General features: G+C 43.4%; 1 protein-coding gene across 11 annotated transcripts in view; it reads left to right on the plus strand.

Annotated features, from left to right (window-relative positions):
• Window positions 1-16,374: 16,374 nt before the first annotated feature.
• Window positions 16,375-17,337, plus strand: part of MAP7D3 (MAP7 domain containing 3) — a 45,027-nt gene continuing 44,064 nt past the window's right edge. For all 11 annotated transcript variants that reach the window (XM_050310430.1, XM_050310431.1, XM_050310432.1 and 8 more), the window contains exon 1: window positions 16,375-16,500. In XM_050310430.1, the coding sequence (XP_050166387.1) occupies window positions 16,416-16,500 (85 nt within the window). In that variant the 5' untranslated portion in view covers window positions 16,375-16,415. The remainder of the gene's footprint in view (window positions 16,501-17,337) is intronic.

Genomic DNA, 17,337 nt, shown 5'->3' on the forward strand with positions numbered 1-17,337 from the left:
CGTGCTACTCTTTAATCCCCCCTTCCCTGGTAAAATCTCTGTGATATTCATGTAAATACAATGGAGTAATAGTTCACCTGAGCTGAATATCAATGCCCAGGTAGGGGTTTGGAAAGAAGAGGACCTCCAGAATTGTCTGTAGAAGGAGCTTCCTTCAAGCTACAGATGTCTGATTCTCCTCTTTGACTCTTTCACACCTGGTGCTTGTGGTTTCAGGAAAGATGATCCTCTGCTCTGAATTTTGCATTGGACCATTTGCAATGGAAACATGTCCTAGACACACTCTCCCCATGTCCAATGGAACTTTTCCCCCTTGCCCTTTTCAGTGGGTCTGTTCCATCAACTGAGTGAACGGGTGCTTCTGATCAGTAGAATTCCCAAACAGGGGTCTTGATGGAATCCCTAAATTTGCAGCTTCCCTCAGTGCATGTGAAACGGAGAAAAACCCTGATCTCAACCTCCCTGATACATGCATCCACATTTAGAGGTTACTTGAAGACTGGAAACTTACTGTTCATAACTTGAGGATTTCTGCATGGTTATGATGATGCTCAGCAAAAATATGAAAGCTCCAGTTACTCCCGAGAGCCGCCAAAAATGGGCGGTTCAGCAGTGAAAACAGGCTAAATATTTCAGTCAACTGTGGCCAAAACCAGACAAAAGCAAGAGGAAAAAATCTTGTTCCATAATAGCCCATGGACATATGGCTGCAGATGTGGAAGAGAGAGCAGCACGTTAATGGCAGGATTTCCTCCATAGGCACTGCACCCAGCTGGGGAGTCGGAGCTGCCTGAACTATGTAAACTTTTCTGCCAGGAAAGTACCAATGACACAGAAACTCAAACAGAGAAGTGTCATAGCCGAGATTTTTTCCACAGCCTGCATTCAGTGTGTCACATCATTGCTGCTTTTCTCATTCCCTGTGGCTGGGGAATTTCTTAAAGTGATAACAACATTTTCACTAGATATGAACAAAAACCCTGTAAAAGCTTCTTTGCAGTTACATATAATAAGGTAAGACTCATGGCTCATGTAAGCAGATATAAATTTCTGCCTTCCACTAGACCTGGTTGTGCAGTCAGGGACCCAAACCACAGGGACTGTCACCAGCCAACAGGATAGTGAACAGTCACGTCATCCTCTGCCTCCCCTGGGACAGACAGCTGCTAAGATACTTTCTCTGGAACATGTCTCATAGGCTATCATTTATTACAAGATTTTATTTTATCAACAAGCAATGCTGGGAGTCTTTTTACTTGGTGACTTGTTTACCAGAGAGAAATACATTTTGCCCTTTAATTACAGATACTAGATGTGACTGGGAGGAAGGGCTTTTATTTTCTCTCCTTTCCAACTCGTTATCCGCATGTATCTGATGAGAAGGAAAAACACTCATGCAGAGGTAGAGCTTGGGAGATTGAAACACTGCCTTGTTGCCTACCTTGAAGATGCTGGGGATTTTGGGGCACCTCTCATGGAGATATTGTGCACCACATATACAAATTCTGCCAGCAGATTCCAGTGACTCCCTATTTCACAAACTGAAAAAATGAGCCATTCTTATCCTTCCCCACCAGACAGTTCCTCCAGACTGAGGTTGTAAGTGGCCTTCAAAGGGAGAAAATGAAAGTGGGACCCCGTTGTAGGATGGATGGATGGATGAAGGCCAGAGTGGTTGGATATTCTTCAGCTGTATCTCAAGCTACCCTCACCATCGTGCTCAGGAAAGGGACCCCAGGGGTGGTCACTGGGAGGGCTGATGTCCTGACTTCCAGGGGGATTCCTTCCTCCCCTGCAACATCCAGACCATGGCCACAACAGTGCCCACATTGCCAGTGTCTCCTGAGGGTAGAAATGGGTTTATCCTGTGGCTTCTGGTTCTTTTATCTCTGTTGGCACAGGGCAAACCTCAGGCAATTCAGTGGTTTTGTTCAGATATGTTTATTCTAAGTGCGTCCTCATGCCATCCACACTCTGCTCAGAATATTGCAATTGGGAATTTCTCCTTTAACTCTTTTAATTCCTGTGTAAACAGGCAGCTGCCTTTACTTAGCAACTGCCTGACTCATTTCCTCTCTGAGCAATCCTCCGGGTTCACTCTGCAGCACTTCCTCTTCACGTTTTCTACATCTTCTGATATTTTGCCTTTTTTAGCTGAGGCAGGCTGTTAAAAATAGCAACAGGATTTCACTGTGTGTTTGTAAAATCAATACTACCACCCTAGAGATCTTTTCAAGCCCTTTCCCAGAATCATTCCATTTTCAGTTGTATAATTACTGTTAAGTCTTGAGGCAAGAGAAAGATTGCATTTTAGTGGTCCTACAAAAAAAAAAATCTTTATGAACATATAAACTTCTTCAATATAATTCAGACTTTTTTTTTTTTTGAAGCACTACTGAAAAACTGTTGACATTAACAATCTTGCCAGAGTAAGAAAAATAGACTTATGGGGCAGAAGCTTTTTGTCATCTTTCCATTTTCATCAGATGCTTGGAGGATATCAGGGAATCATAGAGGTTGGAACGGTTGAGGCTGGAAAAGACCTCTAAGATCACTGAGTCCAACCATTAACCCAGCATTGTCATGTTCACCATTAAACTATGTCTCCAAGTGCCACATCCACCTATTTTTTAGCAGTTCCAGGAATGTTTCAATGCCTGACCACCCTTCCAGTGAAAACATTTTTCTGAATATCTGATATAAAATATATAGGCATATATATAAATATTTTATATACTGGTTTTTATATACTCTTCTACTCTAGTTTGCATTAGTTATCACCTAGAACTGTCCTAGTATGAGCTTATTTTTTGCTGTACAGAGATACCAAAATTCCAGTTTGAGAAAGCCCAAACCCTGTAACTACTCAGTGGAACAATCTGTGCTGTGCCAATCAAGATCATTTAAGGTGGGGGGAGGCAGTGGGGGAAACCCTGGTTTTAGGTAAAGGGGTTTGGAATTTACCAACTGCAGCAGCACTGCTTTAAGGAAAAAGTGCCCCTCTCCCATTTCAGGGCAATGGCCTTGTCAGATCGTGGAGAATAAGGCTTAAATATATGAGACTTCCCTACACATCCAACAAAATGTCCTTTCTGAAACGAAAAAAGTCACCCTTGACAGCTAGTGACATTTATGCCACCGCTGTCCATGCTGGCAGAACCCAGCCTGTGCTGTTCCTGGGTCCAACCCATCCTCTGGGAACACCCAAGGAAGCCTCTCTGCCAGGAACATCCCATCCAGCCTGTCACTGCTATGGGCAGAAAGAAGCTGTGGCCAAATGTGTGTCTGAAATTCCTGGGGCCCAGGAGGTGCTTAAATCTAAACCTTGATCTGACCCCTGCTGAAGGGATTCACCCTCAAAACATCCCATCTGCTCTGCTGAGGGTGTTTGTGAGCTGGAGCGAGCTTTTAGTTGTGCTCTTCCAGCTCACTTCTAATTGAATTTTGCTTTAATGTTTGTACATGAGAAGAAGTGATAATTGAAGGGGAGGGGACCTGCTCTAGTCAGAAGTGTGTAGGTTCAGCTGATTTATAGCAGGTGTTAACCAGGGCCTCACTGGATTGTTCCCACTGGGGGAAAAAAAAAAGTCAAAGTCAGATATTTACCAATATTGAGACTTGTTTCCTTGAGCACAGAAGAGCACCAAGACCTGTTTCCAAACCAGGGTCATTACACCCAAGACAATCTCTCCTTCTGCTATTTCAGGAGTCCATTAATTTACTCCTTTTCTCACTGAACACACAAACCACCCACCTTGCCTCTACCTTGGTAAGTACAAGCTTTGACAGGCAGCCCATTGTTTTGGCTTGGAAGCCAAAGAGAAATATCCAGCCTCACCCTCATTACAGAAATAGGTGGTAATTGGTCTTTTTATTCAGTTTCCAAGATGCCAGAGGTAAGAGAACCACCAGGTTTAACCAAGTCTGCAGTCGATGCACCCTCCACCTCACATGAAGCATTCATAACTCCTGATTTATTCCATTCTGCCACAGCCCACTGGAGATAAATTTCAGATCAGAAGCTACATAGAATCCTTCTGTGCTGTATCCTACATTTAGTCCCTCCACACAGGCTTGCACCCTGTTTCATTTCCAGTGTTCAACCGTGCAGTGTGCTCAAGTGGATGGTTTCTTAAGAGCTGTACTGCAGCAGAGGCTTTTATGGAAAATTGTTCCACAAAAGCAGGATGAAATCTGAATGCAGAGGAAAGCTTTGTGCTTGCGCCACTTCTCTCCATAACTGAGGTATATGTCTAAAAAGCAGCGAACAAGCACGAGTAGTTCTCCTTTTATTTCTGCAGGTGGCACCAAGCATTTAGCTCTGAGACATATTTGTTCTTTTTAACCCATTTTGGACACCTAAAAGGTGGTCTCTGTGCTATTCTACCAACCCTTCCCATAATAGAACCAGGGCATTTAGAGGCAAGACCAGTGCTGTGCTGTGCAGAGCCTCTTGCAGTGAAATACCCTGCTGTCCTGCAGACCCTCTGTGGCTGCACATGGTCTCTCTGCAGCTCTGTGAGCCCGTGTTCCAGGACCAGCTGGTCAGTGATTCACCCATCAATCCTCGTTGTCTCTGGGATGGTGGTGGAAATTGAGGTGTGAGGCATGGATAGCTGCAGCCAGGGGGAAGACTGGACAGAAGCCAGTGGCACGAGTGCGGATGGGATTACAGCTGAAGCAATCCAACAGCTTGGGAGGGATATCACTAACTAGTCCCCTGTCCCAGTCCTGCAGTCCTGCCCATGCCTCACACCATCCACCCAGCTTGTCTGAGCTGCTGTGGGCAGCTCTGTCCTAAGGTCCCTTCCACAGGGTTGGTTTTCTGCTGATTTTAGAGACAGAGCCACCAAAGGGCTGGTGTTGAACATCCAGGGCAACCTTTGAGCAGTGGAGTCTGCAGAGCCGTGTGCTCAGACCACACCAGTCCTGTCCTGGACAGCTCTGGCTAATCCACACCCCACAATGATCTGGTGAGACAGGGAAAGAGCCAGGACTAAAGTGGATCCTGGTCAAGAAATATAAACCGAATATCCATATTCCTAACCACTTGCCATCACTGTAAAACTTCAATGCCACAGTTACAACTTTCAGATTTGTCAAATATAAGCTCCCACACACATCCAGTCCGGGTGTTTTGAGTTTGCAAGGCTCAGTTGGGGATTATCTGTCTTTGCCGGTTACCTTTTTGGGTGCTCCTTCACACAGATGGCCCGACTGGCTGCACTGTGTCCAAACCAGATTGCATTTCACTGCAGCCCTTTGGAGCTGTTACTCTATCCCCAGGCTAACATATCTCCCATACTCACGTGCAAAGCAGAGAGAGACAGATCAGTGGCCCGAGCCCAAAAACGTAATGACTTATTAGTTTAGCAAGGCATTTAATTCACCACTGGCAGCACTGGCTAAAGAGCAAAATGAGGAAGTCAGATTCATCCTTGTCTCCAATGTATCAAAATAAAAGAACATCTACAGCACTTCACAGCACACTCAGAGCAACCAGGAGCTCCTGGCCTGAACACTGGAGGAAATAATTGGAAATCAGGGATGCTCCATCCTCCTCCAGTCCTGCTCTACCCAGGGCTTTGCAGTCTGCCCAAACTGTACAGAGGTTTTGCACTGCACCAAATATTGTTGTATTTCACAGTATTTTACTCTGACTGATTTTCTTAGCTGGGAAATGTAGCCCATTGTTTTGGCTGGGAAACCAAAGAGAAACATCCAACCTCGCCTCTCATTACAGAAATAGGTGGTAATTGGTCCTTTTAATAAGTTTCCAAGATCCCAATGGTAAATTAACCACCAGCTCCAACCAAGTCTATGGTAAATTTAGAACTGATGAAGATTTTTCCTGATTCTCTTGTGCCACAGGGGCAGAACCTTCCAGATTTATTTCCCCTTAGGAAGCATTTCTGGCCTACCACTGAGCAAGCTGCTGGGTACTGAACCATGTACTTGTCAGAATATGTTACAGAAACATTTTAATACTTAAAAGGTAGATAGTGCCTCATCATTTCAAAGCACTGTATAACCACTAACTAATTGAGGTTCATGGCATCACCTTTAAGCAGATAAGGAACTACCACTGAAAAGTAGCAGCCAACACTTACTACCCTGAGGTCTGAACTACAGTAGTTATTTTTCCAGGTGTGGAACAGCAAAATAATCAAGTTTGCTTAGATGCCACCGTACAGTAATAACTGGCAAACATCAGTATTTAAATGAAACTTCAGATGGAAACTTCCCACCCCCATCTGCTCTCCCACCCACTCGCCAGCCAAATTTGTACAGCTGAAGTGCTGCCATCACAGGACTTGTCACAACTTCTTTTCACACGAGTTACACAGCCCTGACACCGCTCTGAGCAGTGGGGTGCAGGTTGGCTGAAAATCCTGCCCCTGGGAATCACCTAAGAAAAGACAAGGCTCCAGCCCTGGCAGGCTGAGCAGGTTGTTTTCTTACTAAGAAGAAGAACCAGTACTGCTGGTGGAAAGCCAGCACCTCATGCTCAGCTGTTCTAAGGCTCTGGTTGCTTTTCTTTTTCATTTCCTATAGAAGAACAAGCTTCAGAGAACTCCTGTGTCAGCCACCTGCTTTGATCCAGGGCTAAAACACCGTGAAAGTGGGAATCTTGGATACCAAAGCAGGTGCTGCTTCACCACTGTAAGGCAAAGGAGAATCTTTAGGGCTTTTCAAACTTCTCTGCCTTTTTTTTCTTCACTGAACAAACCATTCAACCTCAAGAACACGTTTACAGCTGAGTTTATATGCAGATGGGTATTATGGCACTGTGTTCACAGTCATTTATACCAGGCCACTTAGCACGAGATTTCAGACCACTTAGAGCTCACTGCTGGTGACTGGAGACAGAAACCTTCACACATGAAAGCAGAAGTCATGGTAAATAAACTAGTGGAAACTCTATTAGCAGTGCTGTGACCTGTGCTAAAGCAGTCATACTGAAAGCCACTTGAATTCCCAGAAAACTAGAGCCTGAGAGGTTTCTGTTGTCAAGGTGAGAGAGTGAGAAAGTGCCAAAACCGAAGAGTTTGCCTGGAAAAGCTCACAGTACATGTGGGCAGTGCTTGACTGAAGCTGTGTTGCTGGGTACTGTGTGTTCAGTGGTTGGTGGATGCTGTCCATGGTTCACTGTGAATGGGTACAGCTGGGGAGAATTACCCTCTGGAGGGTTCTTCTGGTGATAATATTATTTATATCATCACCCAGCATTGCCACAAAATGTATCTAAAGGATCTCTACATGCACTACTATGTCTTACTAATTTCAGAAATATTTAAATGTCTTGCTAATTTGGCCCTTACATTTCTAGAAAGAACAAATCTGGCTGTCCTTGCCAAAGAGGTAAATAAATGTAAATCTAGAAGGCAACAGACTGGACAGAGTGGATTTCATGGGGGTCTACAACCCTGCATGTTGCTGAACCCACGGCCCACAGCATCAATTTATTCATCATGATGCACTTACCTACTATTTTACACTCACAATGCTTCAAAGAACTGAGCCAGTGCTCATTCCTGACAGCTACCCTGGAGGCCTAATTGCAGAGCACATCCCTGGTTGCTTTGGAGGGACTGGATAACTGATTGGTTCTGTGGGCAGAGTGGCACTGCCAGACTTTTCACGTCTGCATGATTTGTATCTCTGACTTAGAAAACTCCAGGTACCATAGAAAAGACTCACATTCATACACAGGCCTCACATATTCCACATTCACAGAATTCATGCAGGGACCTCTTGGTACCTGCCTGTTAAAAACCGATCATTTTATAACAGTAATTTTGAATCATTAATTTCCTTTTTCATAAGCACATGTCCTTTATCTATGATGCAAAGCCTAATTCTGTTGCAGTTCACAGACCCAACTTGAAATGTGTTCTTCTAGGAAAACTAGCAAATGCTTTCTTTAGATTTTAATCTTGAAGACTTCCCAAAACTAACATTAAATAAAAATGTGACGGCAAAGTAACTTTTGAGTTAGAAAATGCTTAAGGAGAAACATCTGGTCTTTCTCTTCCTGCTCCATGCCACCAGTGAGAGCTTTAAATGAAGAGTAATCCAAATGGGAAACCTGCTTATGACAGATGCTCGTGATTTGTTAGGGCTGTCCCTGCAATGCAATCCACAGTTTCAAGAATAAATGGCACTGCTGTGATTCTGCAGTAACAAATTCACAAAACAACCCTACTGGGCAGGGAAGCTGGCCACAGATGGGCTGATGCTTGAGTTTGAATGCTCTCAGCTCCAAATCTGGCCATTTATTGCTCCTTCTGGAGTCTGAGGTCCTCAGTAGCACAGCTCTTGTTGGGTTAGTGTATACCAAGAACTGTCTAATGGGTCCAAAAGTGACTTATGGGTGAAATTCAGAAAATAAAAGAAGTGTAAAAAGAGAGTCTTGTGTGTGTAAAATGGGCAGGAGTCTGATTGGGATCTAAGCCTGCCTCTCTCACTGTGTGTGCATGGATGTGTGGGTGCAGGGAGGCAGAGGAAATATGTGAGAGAAGCCATAAAGGCCCCCAGATAATGCCTCCAAAGTATTTCTAAGCCGTTGCACAAGAAACAATATACAGAGACTTAAATTCAGGCACAAGGGATCTATTTACGTGGACAGAAGAATCCTCATGTGGAATACGCTTACAAAGAACCTTCTTTAGGCAAAACAAACAAACAAACACTGGAGTCATTTATCTCCTTGCCCTCTTTCTGGGCTGGAATACAGGAGCTTCACAGTGTTACAGTCCCAAACCGTGTCAGGGGCCTCTCGCTGTCCCTGCAGAATCCCAGTTCAGTTCATTCAGCTGGTCAGGAGGAGAGGGCCCATTTCATGGGAGGACAAGGTAGGGTCTATGGTGAAGCAGCCTGTGAGACCAAGGTCTTTCCAAGCCATGCAAGAAGCCAGGAATCTGCCAAAGCAGAAATCTCCAAGCCAAAAGAGGAAGGAACACTGTAGAGTTCATTAACAAATACACTGCTAAAACTCTTCTCCAAATACTTCTTCTTACAGAAAGAAACTTCTCTGTGTTCGCCTAATTGTTATTTCAGTATGGGAAAAAAAAATCTTCCTTACTGCTGCTGAATAGGATCCAAAACAATTAGCCCATGTGGAACTTGGTAAGGATGGATTAATTGAATGGGGAGTGGCAAATTCAGCAATAGAATTAACAGATTGTAATTTCCAGGCAAGAAATGGAACCACAGCTTCTCAGGATGGTGAATGCAGCCAGCAAGGGTCCCCTTACGAGCTACTTAGAACAGCAGCTAGATGGCATTGGGATAAAGGAGGGATTTTCAGGTAGGTAAATGCCAAAATACCATAGAAAGCTGAAATTTGGATTAAATTAGACCCATCTATTAAATGCATTCATAAAATCATTATTGGGTTTTTGTGTTTTAATGGATTTTTGCTGTTTCTGCTGAAAAGTTGTTTCTTCTTCTTCTTTGTGAGTGAGACAGTGTAACCATCACTTCCAGGGTTCTCCTTGGCTCGAGTTTGCTTTCTTTTGGAATGGGAATGGCCAGGCAAAAGGTCGCACATTGCCTGTAGTGAACTTCTGTAGGGAATCCAGACAGTGTAACAAGGCTATTAAATCCAGGCCTGCCATGGAATCCAGGGAGAGCAGGTGGCAGTAGGAAGCAAAAGGTCTACACAGAGTTTGGGAAACAGGAGCTATTCCTAACAAATCTCATTCTTACTGCAGACAGAGTCACTCTTCAAACTCCAGGCAAACATCTTACATCAACTTAGGAAAGCAAATATTTCAGAAAAAGTTTCTGTCCTTGTGCTAAGAACATTCCCCATCATCACTATAACCTGCTCTTTATTCTTTCTTTTTTTCCCAAGGCACTGAGGCAGTTCTCAGGGACTCTCCCGTGCTGTGCCAAGGAGCTCTGCACATAACAAAATTAGCACAACCGACCGCTCTTCCTCTTTGTTCAAGTAGACTTCTTGTAGAAACGATCTTTCAAAAGAAGCGACCTTTGAGCTGTAAGAAAGAAAAACATCTAAGCAGTGCTGAGTTACTGAGAAATATTTTCATGCTCAAATATCTGAAAAATTATTCTGTATTCTCAGTTTTTCCATAAGTGCTTTGCTTCCAGGCAGGGATCAATCAGATGGATTTTTAGATCATTATACAGATTTGAGGAGTCATTTAAGGGTCTTTAAAAAATGTCCTCTCGCTCAGATGCACAGCACTGCCAGCATAATACTCTAACTCTCCATAAAATTTGGTGTTTTATCTCAACACCACTTGGAACGCTAAAATATTCATAAAAAGGCACTACTAGAATATATTATCTCATCAGCACATGATGATAAGATTACTTTGTTTGGTGTTAGAAGTGATAAGTATTACCATATCAGTGTTCAGCTTGTTGGAATGATATTACCTAGTGCTATCGAAGGTAATCACATCAAAATTCTAGATAATTTCAAATGATTCAGTAATAATTACCAGATTGTGCTGTAGGCAAAGGGAGATGCTGGAATCTGCACAGTCAGTGCCAGATTTGCACAATGACTCAGTGTGATGGGATTTGTACCTTAAGAAAATTGACTGAGCTGGTTCCCCTTAATTTTTTCTTTGGGAATTGTACTGCTCCAAATCAGAGCAGGACAGGAGGCAAATGAATAAGAAAATTATTTTAAAAATAAGCCAGCTTTTTTGCAACCAATTCTGGACCAAATCTGGGCTCTTTGGGGCAGGAAGTAGCCTACTGTAGTCTCTGTTTAGCCACTTTTCCTGCAGGCTCCTAGACTCTGTGTCAACAAAAATAAATAACCAGTGATGACACATGCAGTGAGCACTTGAGCACAGAGCATCTCAGTTTGGTTGAACAGACACAGCTTTTACACACAATGTTAGGCAGTCACTTGCACAAGAATTGGCCCAAGAGTTTAACATTTATTATTTACTATTATTTGTTTACTAACTTCAGTGTGCTCAGCCTACCACACACAGACATAAATACAGCAAATGTCAACCTTGGAGAGAGCTTGTGCTTGATGGAAAGCCACAAAATAAATAAGTAGATATGTAAACAGTGAAAAGACAAGAGGTGGTGAGAATGGACTTGCATATCCCCATTTTGACCCCTTCAAGAACTAAAACTTGAATGGGAGTATGTATGTTAGGGCAACACATTGGTGCTACTTCATGAAATGAGAACTGTTGGGCCTGCACAGGATTGCAGACAGGAAAGGAGTGGACCTGTTTCCATATATATTACATGTGCATGTTCTTTCTCACTGAAGTCCTTTCTGTATAAATATGTCTCCTGCCCTTACAAAATTGGTGTCATACATTAAAGCATCAAATCTTTTCTGCCAGCCACCCAAGCAGCCACATGATCCCTGTGTCTTCCCTTGAACTCATTTATCTTTTGTCACTGCTTGGAACACTCTGTCTAAATTTAGAAGGCAGTTCTGCAATCCTTGCATTGAATAATACTTGTTCTGGCCAATAATCCCAAACCCCACAAGCAGGAATGCTGGAATCACAGAAACACAGAGCTGGAACAAACCTCAAGAGGTCAGGCAGTCCTTCCTCCTGCCCTCTGATCAGACCTGCCTTCCTGGGCTGACACTCATCCAGCCATACATCTCCCATGCTGGAGCTTTACTGCTTCTCCAGCAATCTATCTCACTATACTTCCCTATCCCTACCTGATGTTTTCCTTAAAATAAAACAATTTTCCCTGATTAAAATCAAGTCTATTATCTTTTATTCTGTTTCAAAGAAAGTAGATTATCACCCTTCATTAACCTCTTCTTCAGACTAAAAAAAAAAAAAATCCCAATTCTTTACCTTTCCTCATTTATATTCTCATTATTTTCGCTGGTTTCCTCTAGGTGTTCTCCAGCTGGGCTGTATTTTCTGGGGCAACACCCCAGCAGTGGTCCTGGGATGAGTGAGAAGAGGGGGGCTGTGTGTCCCTGCTTTCAGCCAGGGCACTTCCCTTTTCACAATACCAGGGCACTGTTGACTCATGCTCAGCCTGTGACATCCCAGATTATTTTCTGCTCTATCTGCTGTTTAGCAAGCTGTTCTCTGTCGTGTCTTTCTGCATTTAATGGTTCTTCTCTAAATGTTTTATCTTGCATCAGTCCCTATCTATCCTCCTTTTCTCCTGGATTATATTTCTAACTTTCAAGATAATTTTGAATTCTAAGCTTGTCCTCTACCACATCAGCAGTGCATGCAAATGTTACAGGAATGCCTTCCACTACATCATCCAGGTAACTAATAAACAAACTGGACCAAGGACAAACTAAAGTCTTGATTCTGTATTTCTTCTATTAAGCAATATTGTCTGATAACTTTACATCTAAGGAACTATTCACCCAGATAAATACAAGTGAACTTGAGCCAGAACTGAGAAATGAGGTCCTTAGAGTACAGACGTATTAGTAACACAGAGGGTTGCAGGTATTTTTTCCCAGCAGGAGAGTAATAAACAAGAATGCGCAGCTAAAGCCCATTTGGAAAGAAGATTGGACAGGCTACAGTAATTTTCATGCCACCAATTTTCTTTCCATCACCATTGCAGTTACATTCACCACAGGAAACCCACTATAATCTGTCACAATACAGGCCTTATGCTTTTGGATTTAGAACGTTTTGAAAATACTTTTTCATAATTTTTCAAAATCCCACACATAGATGTGCAGATACCTTTAATTTTCCTAATTTCTTGTTTAAGCTCTTACTCAGCAAGACTCTGACACAAATGAAGTTGAATACACACAAACATTTTATAGTTAGATAGTTCAATGATCACAGCAATTATGACCTGTAGGTCACAGAAAATTTGGGGGCTGTTTCTTTTCTTTTTTTTGAACTTCAATATAAAAAACTGTTATAACAGATTTCAGAATAAGTCCACTCAAGTGCAACATCTAATACTGTGTAACACTGGATACTTTGGGAAACAGGGTAAGAAATAGTTTAATAGGTGATTGCTTCTTCCTCTAACACCCTCTCCAGTTCTACCAATGGTTTAGGTATTTTCTGAGCTGGCATTTCTTTTTGCATCTGGGTCATCAAATGTGTAAGCTTCTGCTTGACTACTTTCAGCTACTATTATTTCAACTAATTTCAGTATTCCTTAAACTGAAATGGATATTATAAACCCCCTGGAATTTCCCATTGCATGCAGTGCCAGGGCTCTATTGATTCTCATCTCACAATGCCAACATGCATTCATCAGTGATTTGGCCTGAGACATTTTTGAAAGATTTGTCAGAAACTATCACATGAAAATTAAAAGGACAGAAGAAATGACTGCAGAATTAAATTATTCATTTTTCCACAGGGACGATGGAAAAAAAGGGCAGCCTTTAAAGGATTAGAATAAATCAGCTACTGCAATCAAATCTGCAAATGCTGCAAAATTGAAGGGTGATTGCAAATGCTGCTGAAGCCACATGAGGTCAAAATTTTAATGAAGTTCCACTAAAAATGCACTAAAAGCAGCAATCGCACGACTGAACTGAAAATATGAGAAACAAGGTTTAAAAGGAAATAAGATGGATGTTACATTTGCAGTTTCTGAAACATTAGCTCAAACATTCTTAAACTGCTCATCAAAGAAAAAAAACACATTTTCCACACTGGGACAGATTTCTCTCAGTTCAGTTCCTGTGTGCCTAAAGATAAAAGACATGCTTATCAAGCAGTATACAGATGTGTGGAGAGCAGGGAGGGACAATGCCCCACTTCTACCTCAAGAGTCCTTTTATGTCTCATGAATTTGTATGTGCTTGGCCTTTTTATTTTAAGTGTACAACCTCCACTGTGCCACCACAAACATCCTGAGTGTGCAACACTTGGTTTATTTCCCTTCCTGTAATTCATACCTTCTACTCTGATGCTTTGCATGTGCAGAATATCAGGCGTGGTAAATTGCAAGCAGTGAGACCACTCGTGTATGTGTCTGTTGAAATGGAAAGAGCAGAAAATGACACCTCATTTGAAAATTAATTTTGGTTGCCAATCCTGTTTGCAAGCATTCACTTCAGCAGAGTGATTCCTCCCATGCCAATTGTCTCATTTTTCTCAGAGGAACAAAAATGTATAAATAGAGTCTGACCCCTTTTATTGCAAAGTGTGTTGAGGAAAAGGGCGAGGAAAATATTTGTAACCTAATAAAAATTCAGAGGCACCTCAAAACATCCATAAGCACTTTATTTTTACATCTTCCTAACTACACTTTACTTCTGTAGTTTGCAAAACATAAAAATTACAGTCTATCAGGTAGTTTGACTAATTCTTTTGCACCACACCAAGTGTACTTTGTTCTGTTAAGAATCAATACAAACCATTTTGGTGATATTTTCTGATAGTTGCTGATGAAAGGAAGATGGAAAAAAAACAGGAATATGGAACAAGGAATGAAGAAATCTGGGCTGGGCTTTTTGCTGTGTTGCTTTGTTCATGACATAACTAGAGACTTTTATTTCAGTGACTCCGTTTTTCATCTGTAAAACAAGGGTAACATTTGAATGTCTCTCAGTGGAATGGTGAAATTTAATTTCAGCATGTGTATAAAGCACATGGAGATTGCTACGTGGCAAGATGTTATTACTACATATTATAAATATAAACCTGGGAAATTTGGCACCAAATGTGTAGGGTTTTTTTCCCCTTTAGCTGCCCTTTTATTTTAAATAATAATAATTGACACTGTAACCCCTAAACCACTAAACTACATCACCCAGTATGAGATCCAAATGCCTCTTAAAAACACCTCTGATTTAGTGGACAGTTGGACTGGATGATCTTCAAGGTCTCTTCCAACACTGACGATTCTTTGGTTCACTTTATTCAGCACTGAGGTATGTGAGTATCACTTTACCAAACATGTACATCAGTTATCAAAATTTTTAACTATTTATACATTCTAGCAAACAAAGGAATCAGTGATTATTTGCTACAAGTTACATACTTCTCTTATTAATTAGTACTCTAACTTCTATTTGTTAATGATTCTCTCACTTCTCATGCTAATTACTCTGCAGGCTCAGTTTCTTCTTTTGGCTCCGGGGTTTCTTGGCTTGCTGGTCTGTGTGTCGGTGGTCGCAGATCCCCCTACCAGAATCACCTTTTACCGGCTTGGAGCTGATTTCAGCACAATTACCAAGTTGGTTTTATTAGTTTCTTCCTTATCTTGGCAGTTCTGGTTGCCCATAAATTCTGCATTCCTTTGTGTCCATTACCAATGGTACATCTCTCTTCCCAAGCCAAGCTAACTTCCTCCCCCAGGTCTGAAAGCCCTACACTTTAATCGGTTTTTCTAACACATAGACATCACTTAGAGCTCGCTCATTAGCTGATATTTCACGGATTAAATCTATGCTCTTGTTGATCAAGTCCTAACATTTCCCCTTTGACTATATCCTAACATCTTCCCCCACATCTGCATGGGCCCCTTTTTTAAAGAAATATAACTCCTTCAGTAGCAGTGTCACCAAACAGGACGAAAGAAACTTATCCAACACCAATTTGATGTGAACAAGCTGACACTTCTTTATTCGGCGTGCTGGGAACATGGGGGACAGCTCCTCCAATCGCGTTCCCCAGACAACAAAACTCATAAAGATTATACACCACGTTGTTACAGAAATCCATTCTTCTATTAATTTTTATACTTCTTTTCTGTTACATAAGCCTATTCTTATAGCTAATCACAGAATCAGCTAGGTTGGAAAAGTCCTCTGGCATCGTTGAGTCCAACCATTGACCCAACACTACTTTGCCTACTAGACCATGGCACTGAGTGCCACATCCAGCCTCTTCTAAAATACCTCCAGGGACGGTGAATCCACCACTTCCCTGGGCAGCCCATTCCAACGTCTGATCACTCCCTCCGTAAAGAATTTCTTCCTAATGTCTAACCTAAACCTCCCCTGGCACAGCTTAAGACTGTGCCCTCTTGTCCTACGGCTGCTCGGACGACAACTGGTTCCGCAGACCTTTATTCAAAAACAACCACTGGTTAATTCTACCCAGAGCAAGATGGGAAGGGTTGAAGAGGATTCCAAGCAGCGCACACGGCCCAGGTAGCTATGGTTGCATGCACACAACACAGCGTTCTGAACAACCCTGTATTCTATACCACACCAACACGGCATTCTTTATTGATCCTACACTTTAATCAGAACTGTAATTTTTCTCCGGTTTTAACGGCACCACTGATAAGGCTTTATTTCTGTGGGTTGGACGAGCAGCGCTCGGTGTGCCCCGGTCCCGTCCCTGGGGCACGGCAGGCCCAGAGCACGGCCCGGGGGTCCCCCGGCAGCTCGGGCCGGGGCGGGCGCGGGGCGGGCGGAGCGTGCGCAGTGCGGGGAGCGCGGCCCGGCCCCGGCGCCGCCGGCACTGCCGCGTCCCGCGCTGAAGATGGCGGAGGGCGGCGCGGCGCCCCCGTCCTGCGCTGCCTCCTCCTCCTCCTCCTCCTCCCTGAAGGGGCTGCGGGAGCAGATGGGTGAGAGCGGGCAGCGAGGGGGAAGCGCGGCGGTGTGGGGGATCCGGCCGGCCGAGGGCGCGGCTGGTGGCGGAGGGGGGGGGTGTCCCCCCCATCCCCGGCCCCGTCCCGGGGCGTGGAAGGGGCACCGCGAGCCGAGGCCGCCCGGCCGGGTCCGTCCTTTCCCGCAGCCCCGGGCGGGAATTGCTGGCTCGGGACCTCCCGCAGCCGCTGGGCAGCGGCAGAGCAGGCTGCGGGGGGTGGCGTTACACGAACCGCCCGTTTTTCACCGTTTTTCGACGGTCTGAACTTGTCGGTGTCTGCGGCGGCGCTTGCCCCGGCGATGTGTCCGGTCCCGAGTGAAGAAGGCAGGGAAGTCCCTGGCGTTGATTCCTAATCAAAGATTGGATAAAACCCCTTTTGTTTAATTTCATTTAATTTCATGTTATTTCATTTTCTTTCTTTCTTTTTTCTTTAACTAGTGTTCTCAGAGGGCCAAAGAAGCTCTGCTTTGGGTTTGTCCTTGGCTGTGTTTACGTGCCTATTAATACTTAAGGTCCTTAATAATACCGTACTCTGAAACGAGCGTTGTGCGTGCGTGGGGTGTGTTTGCAGCACAATTTCATGGCACTTCTCCACGCAAAAGCTTTGTGGGTGATCCATTAGAAAAGATAAACATTTTCTTATCCCAGACACAAAAGATAAGGAAAGATAATTGTGGCTTGATCTAAGCTAACTAACTTGGACTTCGTACAAAAACTACTCTGAGAGCCTCTCGCTTGATTGTTTTCAATGTGTCTGTGTAATTACACAAAGAGTAGTACTGGCAAAGGGTCCTGAATGCACAGCTCTCATCTG

The sequence above is a fragment of the Myiozetetes cayanensis genome, unplaced genomic scaffold (genome assembly GCF_022539395.1).
Source record: "Myiozetetes cayanensis isolate MyiCay16 unplaced genomic scaffold, myiCay2020 scf15, whole genome shotgun sequence".
Classification (NCBI taxonomy): domain Eukaryota; kingdom Metazoa; phylum Chordata; class Aves; order Passeriformes; family Tyrannidae; genus Myiozetetes; species Myiozetetes cayanensis.